The sequence below is a fragment of the Mobula birostris genome, chromosome 6 (assembly GCF_030028105.1).
Source record: "Mobula birostris isolate sMobBir1 chromosome 6, sMobBir1.hap1, whole genome shotgun sequence".
Classification (NCBI taxonomy): domain Eukaryota; kingdom Metazoa; phylum Chordata; class Chondrichthyes; order Myliobatiformes; family Myliobatidae; genus Mobula; species Mobula birostris.
In genome coordinates, this window is record NC_092375.1 from 181,444,171 (window position 1) to 181,462,581 (window position 18,411).

Here is an 18,411-nt window from a genome sequence, read left to right on the forward strand (position 1 = left end):
CAGGCGGAACGGTATTACCCACCGAACTCCTCTTCTCCAAAAGTCCCTGTTGTCTTGACCCAGTCCTCTTTCCTCGGCTTTGTGATCCCCCTCTGTGTGTTTTCCTCCAGACTTCAGCAGGGGTGTCCGCCGCTCTGCTCGCTAAGCCGACCGGAATTTGCTGGTCCGTGGAATACACAATGCAACCTTGCTTCTGTCCCGCGTGTCGGGATGTAACCATTTCCAGCACTAAAGAAAACCCAAATAAAACTCTCTCTGCCAGCATATTAGAGAGGGTGCAGCTGTGACGTGTTACCGTGAGAAAAAAATACAAAAAATAACGTAAATTAAAAAGTAAGAAGAAGAAAGTAAAAGAATAGATCGGAACGGCTGTACCAGGCTGCATGCACAACTGACGCAAGCGCACTAAATGATCCTTGATCCTTGATCCTTGAACCACAGAAACAACATACAATTCTGGAGCTATGTCCGTGTCTGCAGAGATATCTGTATGCTCCTCAAACTATTAAATTCCCTAGATCCCTCACTGAACCTTTTCCAGTGTCATGGACTTGGGACTGGCTGAATTCCCATAGAGGATCATTGTCGTACAGAGTACCATAAGACCATAAGTTTTAGGAGCCGAAGTAGATCATTTGGCGCATTGAGTCTGCTCCACCATTTTCTCTTCAGCCCTAATCTGCTACTATCTCCTCATAACCCTTCATACACGGACTGATCAAGAATCTATCCACCTCTGCCTTAAATATCCTCAAAGAATTGGCCTCCACAGTCACCTGTGGCAATGAATTCCAGAGTCACCACTCTCTGGCTAAAGAAATTCCCCCTCATCTCCCTTCTAAAAGGACACCCCTCTATTCTGAGGCTGTGCCTCCTGGTCTTAGACTTCTCCATCACAGGAAACATCCTCTTCACATCCACTCTATCGAAGCCTTTCAAAATTCAATAGGTTTCAATAGGATCTCCCTCATTTTTCTGAATTTCATTGAGTACAGATGTAGAGCCATCAAATGTTCCTCATATGATGAGTCTCTCAATCCTGAAATAATTTTCGTGAACTTCCTTTGAACCATCTCCATTGTCAGCACATCCTTTCTTAGATAAGGAGCCCAAAACTGCTCACAATACTCTAGATGAGGCTCCACCAGTGCCTTATAAAGCCTTAACATTACATCATTGTTTTTATATTCTCTCAAAACGAATGCTAACATTGCATTTGCTTTCCTCACCACCAACTTAACCTGTAAATTAACCTATAGGGAATCCTGCAGTAGGACTCCCAGGTCCCTCTGAACCTCAGCTTTTTGAATTTTCTCTCCATTTAGTACTTGCTAATGAGCAACATAGACTCTGGGGCTCTTACAGTAACTATTTTTTCAGAATGTCCATACACCAACAAAATATATGAACATTAATTCCCAGTTGCCTCTGTTCTTGCACATTCTTTGTTGCAGCCAATAGGTAACAGCCAGAGATGCACTATTTTTGTGCTCTTCAAATTATATCCACAAAACAAGGACTCCAGCTGTTCGAAGTTGTATTAATCTTGTAACTAATGTCATTAAAACTACTTATCTGGTCACTTGGCACAATGTATTTTATCAGGCCTTGCAGAGAAGAGATTGGCTGTCACCCTTCTCGGCAATGTAGTGTGAACTAATCTTGAAGAATAGTTCAATGGCTGTAGCTGGCACAGTGGTGTAGTGGTAAACACAGTGTTTTACAGTACAGGTGAAAGGGTTCAATTCCCGCTGCTGCCAGTAAGGATTTTGTATGCAAATATCTCACCAAGATCAGAGAACAACTCAACCCAACCTTCACCCACCCAGGCTACATATTTTGGGTTATTTTCCGTTTGTCTGTTCTCCCTGTGACCACGTAGCTTTCCTCTGCATGCTCCAGTTTCCTCCCGCAGTCCAAAGATATACTGGTTGGTCGGTTAATTGGTCATTGTAAATTGCCCCTTGATTAGGCTAGGATTAAATTAGGTAATTGCTGGGTGACATGGCTCGAAGGACAGGAAGAGCCTATTCTGCATTGTATCTCAATAAATGAAAAAATAGTAAATAAAAATATAAACAATAGGAATAAAAATATATTTGGTTTGTGAAAGGTGCTACATCAATAAAAGTGATCTCCTTTCTCAACAAACAAAAACTTTCTACATTCATATAATTTATATATATTTTTCCTCATCATAACAAGGTTCTATGCTAAATGAGATGCTGCCTCACAGTTCAACAACCTGGGTTCAATCCTGGCCTCTGGGGCTGTTGTGTGGCGTTTACACACTCTTCCTGTGACTGTGTAGGTTTCCTCCAGTACCGCAGTTTCCTCCCAATTTCCATCAGCATAAAGGTAGGGATATAACTTGATGACTGCAAATTACTTCCAGCGTGGGTGGATGGGAAAAGGCAGAAGAATAGATTGCGGGGGAATTAGCAGGGATGTGGGATTGCTCTGTGAGCCAGCACAGATTTGATGGACAATGTCATATGGAAACATACAATTGAAACATTGCAGATCACAGCACCGACGTTTGACAAATCTCTTCCATACTGTCTATCAGCTACTACAATCCCAAACAGTCTTAAGCAATTATTATGAATGCTGGAAATTTGACAGAAAAACACCTCAGTTCATGAAACACGTAATGTGTAGTACTTTCTCCTTCCTTCTGCTAAAGCATTCTCAGCAACAATAATTCTTCACTACGAGTCTTGAGTTAATGAATCATTCTCCAACTAGAGGACACAGTGACCTAAACATTCATAGGAACACATTAAACTGTTGCTCCATGATGTTCCAGTGACCCTTTTGGTTATGAATCTGTTGCTTAAATGTGGGTGTTGGGCATTACTGAATCAGCCTTGCACAAAAGTCCCAGCTTTCCTCTACGTGCTCTGTTGGAGTATGCAAAGGAAAGAGGCATGTCCAGGTGAGGGTCAGGACTGCATGGATAACAGATGCTGATGGTGGTGGAGAGTTACCACAAGGGTCAGTTATTTACATCCAGTGGCGGCAAAGCTCTGTGATTGGCACTCTGGGCGGAAATGGTGTTGGGGAAATGTTGTGAGGTTGGTGTGTCAAGGTGAACCATCTGAATCATGTGTCTGCAATCACATTGGTGACGTGGGGCTAGGGAGCAGGATATTGCAATTGGGCAATCAAAAGCAAGAACAGATAATGCTCCAAAAAACTCAGCAGATCAGTGGAAAGAAATGAAGTGTCCCAGACCTGATATGTTAACTGTTTCTCTATCCACGGATTTAGTCCGAACCTACTGAGCTTTAACAACATTTGATGTGTTTGTTTCTGTAGTAACTTCTACTTTGAAAAGGGCACACTCCATAACTTCATGCCAAAGAAACAATTTTATCTTGAACTTCAAAACCGTTATGTATATACAGAGGCTTTCACAACCCGTATGGCACGGCAGGAACACTATATACAAAGCCCACCAGAAGAAAAAACCCCCATTATCCTAATTAGTATTAACTTACTTTTAATATGCTCACATTACAACAGTTTCATACAGATTGCCTTTTGTATTGTCTACAGGAGGTTATTTTTGATTCTTGGGATTGATAATTATGTTCCTTAGGAATAAATCTTGGGGTACACATCAGTGTTGTGGAAGATGAAATCATATATACAGGCTTGATTAAAGGATGATTAATACTTGGGGAAATCATTAACATTGTAACTGGGGAATGTAAGTGGGAAATCTGTGAGCAAGAACAACCAAGTGAGGATTGTGAGCTACAGGCTGGGGAATGAGTGAAGGTTTCAGACCATGGGGAACCTGGATTAGAGCAAGCAAGTAAGGAACTGAAACCCACTTGTTCTGGGAATTGTTCAAAGATATCCTCTTTAAATATTCCTGCTGCAGATCAATGTTATGGGTTTGTTGGACTGAGACTGCCTAAGGACAGATTCACTAAATGTCTTCATGCATTAATCTCTCATAGCAACATCTTAAAAAAGATTTTCCAGAAGCAATGAACAGCTACGTAAAACCAATTCAAGTTTCTGGGGTATTATTAATCACCTTGGAAATAAACGATTCATTTTCCTACCCACCACACTTGAAAAGTCATATCTATGAGACTAAATTTGTAGTCACGTCTTTGTCAATCCATTGTATTTGGCAGCAATGTCCACAGTACTAAATTTGCTGTGTTTATGACAGGCACCAATCCATTTCCTTCGTAGTGAAACAATTATAGACCTTGGTGTTAAGTGTATCTGTGCTGAGGAGAATTCCTCACAAGGTGTCCCACATTATTGTTGTTCCTCTCTGCACCTTGAGGCACATCGGGTAGCAACCTTGCCATTATTTAGCACTTGCCTGTTTTTTACAATGTCGAGTTGCTAGTTTGATGCTTAAGCCAGCGCAGATGGAAAGTGTGCAAGGAACAGCTGGAATTGAACCTGGAACCTCTCACTATGAAGTTCGGTGCGGGTGCTACTACACCTCCGACTGGCTTTCCTCCATTATCTTAGTGAGTACACCTAAGCTGATAGGTATAAATGACATGGGAGTATTACAAAAATGAAGAAGAAACTGGTCTCGAAAACATTAATGAATATTGGAATTTGTGGTATTATAGAGCTCAATATTAAATATCGACATTTCGAATTTGCAGCTTGGGAAGCTGCCAATGAAAATCTGTAACACAAGAAATTCCGCAGATGCTGCAGATTCAAAGCAACACACACAAGATGCTGGGGGAGCTCAGCAGATCAGAGAGCACCCATGGAAGTGAAGAAACAGTCCATGTTTTGAGCTGACACCCTCCTTCAGGACTGAAAAGGAATGGGGAAGATGCCAGAATGAAGAGGTGAGAGGAGAGGAAGGAAGATAGCTAGGAGGTGAGAGGTGAAGCCAATTGGGTAGGAAAGATAAAGGGAGAGGAAGGAATCTGATAGAAAAGAGTGAACCATTGGTGAAAGGGGAGGAGGGGCACGGGGGGTAATCGGCAGATGAGAAGAGGTAAGGGGCTAGAGTGGGGAACAGAAGAGGAGGGGAGGGGGAGGGATTTTTACCAGAAGGGGAAATCGAATATCCATGCCATCAGGGTAGGAGTCTACTCAGATGGGATATAAAGTGTTGTTCCTCCAGGTTGTCCCTTACAATACAGCAAGGACAGGAGTTAAAGCAGGCAGGCATGCTTACCTCATCAGATTGTATATTGTTCCACTTCTTGTTCAAAGGCTGGTCTCAAAGACAGATTTGTGGCATGACACTGCATACTGCCTCTTGTTTTAAATGCATCCAAGATTTTCTGGAAACTTGAGGCTGAGAACTCTATTATGAGTAAATCCTGATTTTTATCACACTGGTTGCACACTGATGTTATCAAAGAGGAAATTGTGTTATGTGTATACCCTTGAATTAAAAGAAGGTGCTGCTTGAGGTGAGGGAGAAGCTGCATGCTGCTATTTGTTGCATGTTAATATTATTTTTGATAATTAACATTTTTATCCACTTTGCACAAAGATGATATTTTGCCCGGAGATGTAGATTTAGAAATGGACCACAGTAGCTACCCAGTGAATGAATTTACAAAAAAAATTAACAATGGGAATCCTTCACTCATGAAGAGGGCTGGAGATTACAGAAGTATGCCTTATAGAAACTCTCAGAATACCCCTGGAAAAGATTACATTTCTCCATCCCACCTCTGGAATCATATTTACTACTGTCCATTTCCACTGGTGATTCAACACCATCTAATACAGGGTGGCAGGGTGAAGATACTTTTCTACCAAAGGAAGTGTGTAAGGCATTCCTTTCCTCTGCTAGCTAGCAGGTTACTCTTGGGCAAGGGGGCTTTGTCACACTTCCCACCCAATCAAGGTCACTTGAAGCCATGGGAGCAGCTGGTGCATATCACGTCTTGGTTAGGTGACCACTGATGCCAGGCAATCTCTGAAGATTATTGATAATGGCAATGTAAAGACACTTGTAAAGACACTGCCCAGAAGGCAATGGCAAACCACTTTCGTAGAAAAATTTGCCAAGAACAATCATGATCGCCTGCATCATCCATGATGATGATGATGATAAATACAGAGAAGATCACTATAGTCTCAGATTGCAATTGGAACAACTGTCTTGTTTAAAGTACATTTTCAGGAGGTGACCATCGCCAGCTAGACCTATTCCTAACATCCCTCAAAGAATACTGCAGATCCTCTCTCATGGTGCTTTTGTTTAGGGAGCTGCAGAATTTAGACCCAGGTTTTCAGACAAGGCCAGAAATTGTTACCTTTGCCTGATTGTCCTGGGGTAGGTGGTGATAAGCACTTTCAAACTGCAACTGTCCCTCCAGTTGTTCTCTAGTGATGCTGTCGGCTAAGGATTTCCAGGATTTAGACACAACGTTGAAGCAATGCTGTTTGTCTTAGGGAATCAATAGTGGCTTCCCAAGGAGTCTGCTCCCTTATCCTTCTTGAAGGTGAAAATTGCAGATTTGGAAAGTGCTATTGGAATAACATGCTGGTTGTAGCCATACATTCTGCAGCCACTGTCCATGGGTTTTGGATGTTTTGGTTGGTTAACAGACTTCCAGAGAGAATCACTGCTTTGTTCTGGATGGCATTAAGCTTCTTGAGACATGGAGAGTATTAGAGTCATAGAAGAGAATAGCACAGGAACAGGCCCTTTGAAAATATTTAAATTGCCTACTCCCAACTACCCACATTGGGACTGTAGCCCTCCATACCCCTACCTATCCAAACTTCTCTTAAACATTGAAATTAACTTCAATGCACCACTTGTGTTGGTGGCTTATTCCAGACTCTTAAGACCCTCTGAGTGGAGAAGTTGCATCTCATGTTCCCCTTAAACTTTCCACCTTTCACCCTTAACCCATGACCTCTGATTGTAATCCCACCCAACCGCAGTGGAAAAAGCTAGCTTGCATTTACCTTATCTATACTCTTCATAATGTTATATACCGCTATCAAATCTCCTCTCAATCTTCTATGTTTTAAAAAATAAAGTCCTAACCTATTCAATTATAACTTTGTATACCTCTATGATATCTCCCCTCAATCTTCTATGTTCTAAATAAAGTCCTAACATATTCAGTCTTTCCTTATAACTCAGGTCCTCCAGACTGGCAACATTCTTATAAATTTTCTCTGCAATCTTTTAATCTTATTTACATCTTTCCATTTTGGTAGGTGACCCAAAAATGCACACAATACTTCAACACGAGCTCCTTATACAACTTCAACATAACATCCCATCTCCTGTACTCAATATGCCAAAAGCTTTCTTTACGACCCCAAACATTATATTATGCTGTGAAAAGATTTTTCACAGACACCAGACACTGATCTGTTCTTGCCACCGCAGCACCTACGCAGCTGATCAAGTGAAGTTTTGGTAATCTCTGGCACAGGTCTCATGTGTGTACAGCTTTCAGAACCACTGCTTTGTGCCAATTATATATAATTTTGTGATTATAATTTAAAGTATTTTACACTGGCTACCCTTTGTGACTACTTTCATATTCATTGACCCTCAACAAGCAGGGAATGAAAGATGTTGAAGATGTTGGTATAATGTAGTTCATTAAAAAACTGAGATCATTAATATTTCATTGCACGTTGACTCCAAGAGAGAATAAAACAAAACTTCATCAAACTTCTTTTAATCACAACATATTTAATTTTCATTCTCATAAAAGATACATTAATATCCTCAGAGAATAAGATGAAACAACTGCAGATGATCATATTTCCTTACCAATCATTTACTCCCCTAGATAAGCAATTTCAATATTTCACAATCATAAGTCTCACTCAGGGAGACACTCCTCATTCTGAAGGTTTATAATCCTGCACCACTCTCCCCCAAATCCTCATACACAAGATACTGATTCCAGTGACACTAACACTCATTCATCACTCAGTTAAACTAGAAGCAGACAAATTTTTGTTGCTCATGACTTGGGTAACTTGAGAGTTTATAAGTCTTTTATATAAAACCCCAAGTCTACTATTTTGGGAACAATGAGCATTATCTTCTGGCTGCAAGTAAGTGAAGCCTGGGCATCCGAGTAGGCGCTGCTTTTAGGTCTAATTAACTTCAGTGGCATAGGGCCAACATTAAGTTTTTTAATGGTTTCTAGATCACATTTTCAGCCTATGATTGTGCTATATTTAAGTAAGTCACAATACAATTTACAGCATTGAAATATTTTACAAGTATCATGAAAATGCAGACTTTTAAACATTTGTTGCATTGCTAGCAATGAAAGGAAATTAAGTCAAGATGACCACGGGGCCAATACATTTCCTTATTCTGATTACAATTTATATAATTGTTAATCAATATTTAGCTTAAAGCAGATGCAAAATGTGTCAATATTCAATTGGCATTAGAGACTCCTATTAGAAATATTATCTGTGGCTTTCAACATACTTGACATAGTCAAAATTAGGTAGCCTGAAGGGAACTTCCCTCCATTTTTTATAGGTACTTTTTTCAGAATTCTTCTCGTTGATACATACAGCAAAATATCTGATTGACAAGCAAGGTAAATCCACTCCACGATGAACCATCATTGTTCCCCAAGGCTGAAATAAGCAGAAATACATTAAGACTTTGTTGAGCAATCAAACAGGTATCAATTAATCTTGTTAAAATCAAATTAAATCTTCATTTACCTGACCACAGCTCCTGCAATAAATCTCTTGATTTGTTTGGTAATCAAGACATTTCTCTTGCAAGGACTGGTTTTCTCGCACTCCATACAAATCTCTGCAATGACAGATGGATAATTAAATTCATATTTAAGACTGAAAGAAATAAATTTTATCACTTTAGTCAAAGCACACAACTTTGCTGGCATTACATTAATTGTGCCAAGCAATAAGAAGAGCATTAAAAAGTTTGCTATTAAAATATTTTGTGAAATATTTGACAAAATATTTTAATATCAAACAATAAATAATGAATTTGTCTTCTATGTCAGTTTTGAAGTGAAGAAGTATATACAGAACACTATTTTTAGCGAGAATTTTATCGTTGCTGAACTGAGGGTTTAAGATTCAAAAATTTCATGACTCACAATGGCTATATTATTATAAAAATGACACCCCGATAAGGATGGTGGGATGGAGATATGTCTCTACCAAAGGAGGTGTAAGGCGCTCCTTCCTCAAAGGTCCTGCAGGACACTCTTGGGCAAGGTGTAGCACTTGCTTAGACACCCACCCCCACACCCCCCAAAGCCAGTGCATACATATCACAAGTCCTGGTTATGCAACCACTGATAGGTAGACAATCTCTGAAGGGTATTGCTAATGCCTGGGGTCACCCATCTTGCAAAGATACAGCCCAGATGAAGGCAATGGCAAACCAATTCTGCAAAAAAATTTGCCAAGAACAATCATGGCTATATGACACAGCACATAATCATGATGATGAACCTGATTGACCTTGGTAGGTAACTATTGATTTACATTGAAATTGAACCATATTTCAAAACTTTTACACAGTATAAATAGAATAAGCAAGAAAATCTGAAATTAAACCAGACAAGTATGGAATTACAAACTAGATTTATAAATATATTTAAAGAATGGCCACTGCCAGAATGAAATTTTACATCAAGTATAATATTTAATGAAGGAAAGAATTAAAAAATTGTGTTTGACTTCACAATGGTTTTGAGATAACATATTTAAAATTGAAAATTATGCATTCATGGAAAGCTATTAAAAGTTTTAATGAATCTTACTTGAAGTCATCTGTAACATTCACATGGTGCATGTTTTCAATTACTTGAATATCTTTTCCTGTACAAGCAAGTCTGCTACAGGTACTACAATGGAAAGTCACTTTAGAAGGATCACTTTTTAGTCTTTTTCCCAAATCTTTCCTCTTTTTCATTTTGTGCTCCATTATGTTCTGCAATTGCTTTTCTTCTATCTAATGATTAGTAAAGAAAAACATCGTTATGTAGTACATAAACTGTTTTAAAAATTTGTTGTACAATTCTTCATCTGAATTTGTTCCAATTAAATTATTGACTATTCCAACGTGAAGCTGAGCTTGAATCGAAACTTGACATAATGGTTAAACTGGATACGAACTGATTCCAGTACACTATTATTCTTGACTGTAATAAAAAATGTTAAGGTGTTTCAGAACAATATTTGAAATTGGCCCCAAGTATGACTGTGTGACTAAGCACAGCTCCAATGCCATATTTAAGTTTGCTGACTGTCAAAAGTGGTGATGAATCAGCACATAGGAGGAGGACTGAAAATCTGGCTGAGTAGTATCATAACAACAACCTCTCACTCAATGTCAACAAGACCAAGGGGCTGATTATTGACTTCAGGAGGAGGAAACCAGAGGCCTCATCGGGGATCATGTTAAATCCCCTATCATCGGGGATGTAATGTTAAATCAGAATCAGATTTAACATTACCAGCATACGCCCTGAAATTTGTTCACTTTGCCGCAGCAATACAATGCAATACATGGTAAATATATTAAGAAACAATTATAGTACTGTATGTATATTAAATGGTTACATTACAATAAGAAGTGCAAAAACAGAAATAAAAAGTAGTGATGTAGTGTTCATGCATTCAATGTCCATTTAGAAATCATATGGCAGAGGGGCAGAAGCTGTTCTGAGTTGCTAAGCGTGTGCCTTCAGGCTTCCTGATGGTAACAATGAGAATAGGTAACAACCTGGGTGGTGGCAGTACTTAACCAAGGATGCCGCTTTCTTGAGGCACTGCTCCTTGAAGATGTCTTGACCAATCCTGAGCAATTTGCACCTATATTCAGATCCATACACAGGCAGAATAAGAAGCCTAGAAGTTGTAATGTGGCCTGAAAATGTGTATAAATGCTGTATTTAAACCTCCAAGTGGCACTATTGTGTCAAACACACTCCCAAGTCACTGAATATGGTAGAAAAGGCCATGCATGAGAAAACCTGCACAAGGAGCTTTCTGCCATCAGGGACTGCAAAAGAAGCAGGTTGAGCAGTTCTTTGGAAGGGAAATTGGGTGATCAGGTGTGGAGCAGACCTCAGGGAAGAGATGGGGAGGGTGATCTTTTTAAACAATATTCAAACCACACCACAAGCTCCCTGGCGGTGGCCTAAAAGTTGCCCCTTTTAAAAAACAATGAATAGACCTTAACCCTGTTGTCGCATTGTGCAAAGCTCATGCTGCTTACAGGCAATACCTGATGGTTCAATATTGTACAATTGATGTTACAATAGTCACTGCACATTTGATATCTATATATAATCTTCCATCCATACACAGGGAAGGGGAAGAATCCAAAAGCGTGGATGCATTCTTTCATATGCAATGCTAGGATATTCTTACATCACTATATTCGTGCCAAAAAAAAAGCATATTCCAGAGCATAGTAAAATTTCTGTTTAAAACCCAATGACAGATATAATGTTGACAAACTGAGTCTTCAAATCAAAACAAAATGCACCTAGATTAGATGGAAAGAGTTTATGAAATATTTTGCTCATCAGCATTTGACAGACTAGAAGAAATCAATGAAGAATGCAATGATTTTTTTTAATACTTTTGGTTACAGTGCAGACAGGAATGGGAAAAGATAGTAATGATGTTATTCTGGTGTAACATATGTCATTTTGACCAAAGTATTGATGTGCTAAGCAGAAAGATCAAATATTGTCCACTTTTAGCTGCACTTGGCGGCACGGGAGGTTGTTCCTGCCTGTGGCCATCGAACGTGCAGCTCCTCCTGTGGAGGGTCAGACACCCTGAGCCAGTAGACTGGTCCTGGACTTATTTTCCATCTGGCATAGTTTGCATTTTGGTGTTTGATTATTGGGGTTTTTTGTATTGCTATTGTACGCTCTATTCTTGGTTGGTGCAGCTGTAACGAAACCAAATTTCCCTTGGGATTAATAAAGTATATCTATCTATCTATCTATCTATATTCACCATCTTATCTGCCTTGATATTAAACTGGTCTTTGGAGTCAAAAGTAATGTTTGAAACCAAAAAGATTATTGAGTGCCGACTGCCACGTCGGTTGAGCATTTTTCTGGAAGTAAAAGTGAGGTTGAAGCCTAAGCAAAGAGTCAGTCATAAAATGTAGGTGGAGAAAGCAGCCAAAACACCTATTTATGTATGGTTGTTGTTTCTGCAGCTGAGGATTAAATCACGAGTTACAATGTTCTGATTATTTTACAAATAACTGATTTACAGTTGATGCCTGTGGGATGTTATTCTGTTCCCTAGCCTTTTTCTATGTTGACATTCATTAAATATGCCTGGTTTCAACCACTAGATGCTTTGAATGTTTTTGAGAAATTTGAATTACGATATAAAACAATAATTTCTACAAAGTGATTAAATCCACAATTTACAACAATACAGATGAATTTTCACAGGAAACGTGGAGGAGCGATGGACTATTCTTCCTCTAATGTAACACTGGGTGAACACGCCAAAAATGTAACTCAATTGCATAAAGTCACCGTCTCCTTGGTAGTGCTGTGTACATGCTGTACGATAGAAGTGGGGCAATGTACACTGCTTTTGAAGTTTAGATCAATGTGGTTGACTGTCAGACAATTATTTTGTGACCGCATTTGGGCACATTTTAAACTATGTTTTCCGGGTTATTTTACAAATTTCACTTATGGCAAATTTAAAAAATAAATTTGATTAAAACTATAAAACTATGCATCTGAAAACAAAAAACACCAAATCAATACACAGAAAATGGTGGAGGAACTCAGCAGGTTAGGCAGCATCTTTGGAAATGAATAAACAGTCGGTGTTTTGGGCCAAGACCCTTTTTCAGCACTGAAAACTAAGAGGGAAGATGCCAGAATAAAAAGGTGGGGGGGGGGGGTGAAGAAGACTAGCAGGAAGTTGATGGGTGAAGCCAGGTGGGTTGGAAAGATAAAGGGATGGAGAAGAAAGAATCTGAAAGGAACGGAAAATGGACCATAGAAGAAAGGGAAGAGGAGGAGACCCAGGGGAGGTAATAGGCATGTGAGAAAAAGTGAAAGGTCAAAGGTCAAAGGCCAGAGTGGGGAATAGAAGAAGAGGGGAGGAGAGGTAAGTTTTTTTTGCCAGCAGATGAAATTCCTATCAAGCCAGCAGATTGGAAGCTACCCAGACAGATTATAAGGTGTTGCTCCTCTACCTTGATTAATACCAAATGCTGTTCCATTGAATATTTCTTTTATACTTACCTGCTTCTTGTATTCCTCTTCTGGCATTTCTTGCACTTTCTGAATCGCTTCATACATCATGGATTCACGGAAAACGTTTATATGTTCACGTTCAAGAACTCCTGATCCCTCACGTGCTACAAGCGCATAAGTACTGTCATCTGATCGAGCCCTGCCACGAGCCTTTAAACAAGCAACAGGGTAAATCAAAATATTGAATATGATTACTGCCATTCAGAGGGATATTAAATCAGAATCAGAGTCAGAACCCTTTATTATTGCCAAGTATGTGGACACATACAGGGAATTTGATGCCGGTTTCCCTGAGCTCTCACTGTACAGAATCAAAAAGCAAACAATAGTGCAAATAATGGTGAACTATATACAATGAGGTATACCTGTGTATGTACAGGTGGACTTGGTTTATAATAGACTAAAATTCAAATGTTCATAAGACTGATGGCATATGGAAAGAAACTGTTCTTGTACCTATTTGTCCTAGCATACAGTTGTCCAAAGTGCCTACCAGAAGGAAGGAGTTGGAACAGGTGATGTCCAGGGTGTGATGGGTCTACAATGATGCTGCTTGCTCGCTTCCTGACTCTAGATGCATATAAGTCCTGGATCGAGGGCAGCTTCACACCAATAATCCTTTCCGCAGCCCTGACGGTTCTTTGGAGTCTACTCTTGTCTTGTTTGGTAGCTGATCCAAACCAGACAGTGATGGACGAACAGAGAACAGACTGGATTATTCCTGAATAGAATTGAATCAGCAGCTCCTGAGGCAGGTTGTACTTCCTGAGTTGACGTAGAAAATACAACCTCTGCTGAATAAGCTGGAGCAGACTCAAATGGCCTAATTCTGCTTCGAGGTCTTACAGTCCAACTCCAAGATTATTTTTCTCTATGAACAGCAAAGTTGCTTTGAGAATTACTGAAGGATCAACCTTGGTATTTACTTCAAATAATAATTCTGTAAGTAGCCAAATTGAATGTAGAGCATCAAAGTAACAGTTTAGTGAGAAAAGTGGCTTTGGGTTTGCCCACTCTCACCTGATGAGAATGCAGCGTTAAGTACAACAAAATGTGATCAATCTTTTTATCGCAGGCTGGATCTGTTTTGAAAGGTGTGGTTAAAAGGCCTGATTCTTCCAGGAAATGGAAATCTCTTAAATGAAAATGGATGCTTTGTGATATGAAAACAACTCTAGGGTTGTCATGTTAGACAGGAAACATCTAGAACAACAGGATGGCCTGACTGAACCCCTCCCCGACCGCACAATTGTTGGTAGCTCCAACCACATTTGAAGCCTATTAAACTTATTAACAGTTAGGCCTTCAGAATGTCAACCAATTATCAATATCTGCTAGCTGTTCTAAAGTTGAAAGCTACTCTATTATTTCTACTTCTTACAATCATTCTCAAGAGATAGATTGAAATATCTAAAGTAAAATGGATAATTTGTTTGATGCAAGATTGACTCCAATGAATTTATCAAGAAAAAAAAAACTTTATTTCAGATTATTTGGGCTCAGACCCATCTAATAATGACCTTGGGCCTCATTATCAAACACGTGTGTGTGCATTACAATAAATGGCTTCTCTAGAAAATGTATTGACTGCAGGTTGCTTTGAAGGAGTTTCACACTGCTTTTCAAGTAGATTCTTGTGTTCCTTATTCTACAGTTAGCCCACTTTCATCTGTTGAGAACACAGTGGAAGTATAACAAAATGTGATCAGTCATTGCCAAATGTTGAGAGTAGTTCTAGGGTGGCGGGGTAGAACTATGGCTCTAGTAAAGGATGTGTAAGGCATTCCTTCCCTCCGCTAGCCTGCAGGACACCCTTGGGTAAGGTGGAGCACCTTCTTACTTACCCCCTGATTAGGGTCACGTGAAGCCATGGGAATAGGTGGTGGATGGTTGTATGAGCAGTTGGTGCATGTCGCAAGTCCTGGTTATGCGACCACAGATGCTAGGCAGACAACCTCTGAAGAGTATTGATAATGGCTGGGGTCACCCGTCTTGTAAAGACACCGTCCAGCAGGTAGTGATGGCAAAGCAATTCTGTAGAACTTGCCGAGAATAATCATGATCAAGGCCATGGTTGCCTACATCATATGAAAAGCCACACAATGATGATGATGGTGACTGGGGAGCAGTTCAGCTAGTAATCATGTTGTTTTCTTTTGCAGCCAGATCCACAGGTAGGGTGGGAAGGGCAAGGCAGACGTGAGTTGCAGGTACTGCTGAGCTCGGTTGAGGTGGGGTAATGTTCAAAACAACTTAAATGGTCATTTCATCAAATCAGTCATATGTTGTTTTTAAAGTCGAAATCAGTGAATCAAGCAATATGGTAGCGTAATGGTCAGCACAACGCTTTACGGTACCAGCCACCTGTGTTCATTTCCTGCCGCTGCCTGTAAGGAGTTTATACGTTCACTGTGCCACGTGGGTTTCCCCTGGGTGCTCCAGCTGCCCTCCGCAACCCAAAGATGTACTGGTTGGTAGGTTAATTGGTCATTGTAAATTGTCCTGTGATTAGGCTAGGGTTAAATCGAGGGTTCCTGGGTGGTGTGGCTCGAAGGGCCGGAAGTGCCTATTCTATGCTGTATCTCAACAAATAAATAATGAGGGGATTTAATGTGGTTCAGAACTAAGCCAGATCTAATATTCAGGATAGGGGAAGCAATGAAAGCACCTGATTAATCTGGAGTGAAGAACATATTGTGAAATGTTAATTAAACAGAAAGGTTTGAATTGGACAATATTCTGGAGATAAAAATTCTCCTGTGTTGAAAATGACATAAGATCTTTAAAGAAGGTCAATATAATAGTCAGGTTGAAAATGACGCAGAACTGCATAGACAAGAGAGAAAAGATAGCGAATTTGTTTTCTCAACACTGAGAAGGAGAAGGCTATGACTCATCTTAGATTGCAAGGTAATGGATTAGCTCAAAGGAATCAAGAAGGGAAAAAGCTAGACATCACGAGCATTTATATGTAAAATGACCCCATAGATGTTACTAACGGCGAAGGGCAGCATTGAAAATCTGGAGAGGGGAATAAAAATGGTTTCTTGGGGGATTCCAGAGCTGAAAGTAAAAAGGTGGAAAAAGTGCACTGCCTTTACTTGTAATCCATACCGGAGGTTCCTCATGCTGTGTGCTGCAGGAATAGAGATGGGCTAGGATGCTGTGATCCATTTTGTTAAAGTGCTGAGGTCAAGAAAGGTCCTTAATTGCCTTGCCTAACACTTGGAATATCTGTAGTCTCTACATCCACAGAATGGTTACAAAGACACAAATTCAAAGAAAAAAGCTCCAAGATTTTTTAAAAGTCTATTAAGTTTTAATCAGAATATTAGGTAATTCAGATTTTTTTCTTTTACTAAGTTATTGCACTATTGGAACATGTCAATGGTGTAAACAGGGCAAAGTAACTTCTAATGCTGGGCATTTTAATTTGCCCATGAAGCAGCTGGACATCCAGTAATCGGTAGAGAGAAGCTTTTCCTAATTTACCACAATTTTAAATTGAATCCCTCTAATTACAACATTTTAATATTTTATTTAATTTATCACCTTGCCCTTTTGTGTGTGAGTATTAATATAATAATGTATACCATCTAATTATTTTTTTTTCTCAATGATGATACATCCACAAGTTTTGGATGGGTTTTAACCAGGTCCCGAAAGAAAAATGTGCAGACTCACACCCTATGCATTAACCAGCTTCCCCATTTATTTAACTCTTAACAAAAATTGTATTCATTATCACTGAGTCAAATAATATACATTTTTAAATACCAAAACTGGATGACTACGCTTATACTTTGTGCACTATACTTACTTGGACCATGGCAATCTCATTAGTGACGAGGCCATAGCGAATTACAAAGTTACATTCCTTGATATCCAGACCTTCTTCTGCAACAGTTGTTGCAATCAGAAGGTTTATTTCTCCATCACGGAATTTATTGAGCACCTCCTTCTGTTCATTCTATTTAAAGTGTAAAGTTAAAGGAAAGAAAAAAATTAGAAATGGACAATACATTGACACATGAGAAAAATTCAGGGAGTTACTTGTCTATAGAGTCCATGTTAAACTACTTAAAAGGCTTACTCCCATCGACCTGCACCGACACCACCCCCCCCCCCACCCCCATACCTACGTACCTATCCAAACTTCCCTCACCCGTTGAGATCGAGCTCACATACACCACTTGCGCTGGCAGCTCGTCCCACACTCTGAATGAAGTTTCCCCCTCATGTTCCTCTTTAACTTTTCACCCTTCACCCTTAACCCACAAAAGCAGTTGCCCAGATGATCATTCCTATTCAGGGCGCTGTTAACTTCCTTTGATAATCATTGGATTGAAGTCAATGGGATTACTTCAAGAGGCAGTGTACAATGGACTGAAGTCAAAACAATTTTTCTTCAATATCTGAATCATTTAACTGGTTTTGACAGTTATAGAGCAATACAGCACAGATACAAGTCCATCCCAAATTATCTAGTCTCAATTTCCTGCATTTGGCCCACAGCTCTCTAACCCCCAACTCTGCATGCACCTATCCAACTGGCTCTGAATCAGAAACAGAAAAAGATTTAATTACCACTGACAGAGGTTGTAAGACTTTTTGTGACAGTACAGTGCAAGACATTGCTAAGTTAGTATAACTTGCAATAAAAAGTATAATGAAGAAATAGAGCAGAACAGGAACTGCAAGGTAATGTATACTTCTTCATGGACTGTTCAGTAATATGATGGTGGAGAGGAAGAAGCTGTTCCTAAGACATTGAGTGTGGGTCCTTATGCTCCTGTATCTCCTCCCTGACGGTAGCAATGAGAAATGGGCTACCTCCCAGATGGTGAGGATCCTTAATAATGGATGCCACCATCTTGACTCACCCCTTATGCTTATGCTTGTGATGGAGCTGGCTGAGACTGCAGCCCTCTGCAGCCTCTTTGCATCTTGTGCATTGAAGATATCATACCAAGTGGCATGATATTATTGTACTTGAGTCAACCACTTCCTCTAGCAACTCATTCCATATACTCACCATCCTCTGCATTAAAAAGAAGGAGCTCTTCAATTCCCTTTCAAATTTTTCCCCTCTCACCCTAAATCTCACCTGGGGTAAGACTATCACCACCTACCTTATCTACCCCCCCCCCCCATAATT

The 18,411-nt window shown here is 39.7% G+C and overlaps 1 protein-coding gene across 1 annotated transcript in view; it reads right to left on the minus strand.

The window, feature by feature from the left end:
• Positions 1–7,666: 7,666 nt before the first annotated feature.
• The window catches only part of ifih1 (interferon induced with helicase C domain 1), a 126,990-nt gene continuing 116,245 nt past the window's right edge, over positions 7,667–18,411 (minus strand). Inside the window, exons 12-16 of the mRNA XM_072262029.1 lie at positions 17,074–17,223; positions 13,242–13,403; positions 9,762–9,952; positions 8,686–8,779; positions 7,667–8,595 (exon numbers count right to left, since the gene is read on the minus strand). Of these exons, the coding sequence (XP_072118130.1) occupies positions 8,419–8,595; positions 8,686–8,779; positions 9,762–9,952; positions 13,242–13,403; positions 17,074–17,223 (774 nt within the window). The 3' untranslated portion in view covers positions 7,667–8,418. The remainder of the gene's footprint in view (positions 8,596–8,685; positions 8,780–9,761; positions 9,953–13,241; positions 13,404–17,073; positions 17,224–18,411) is intronic.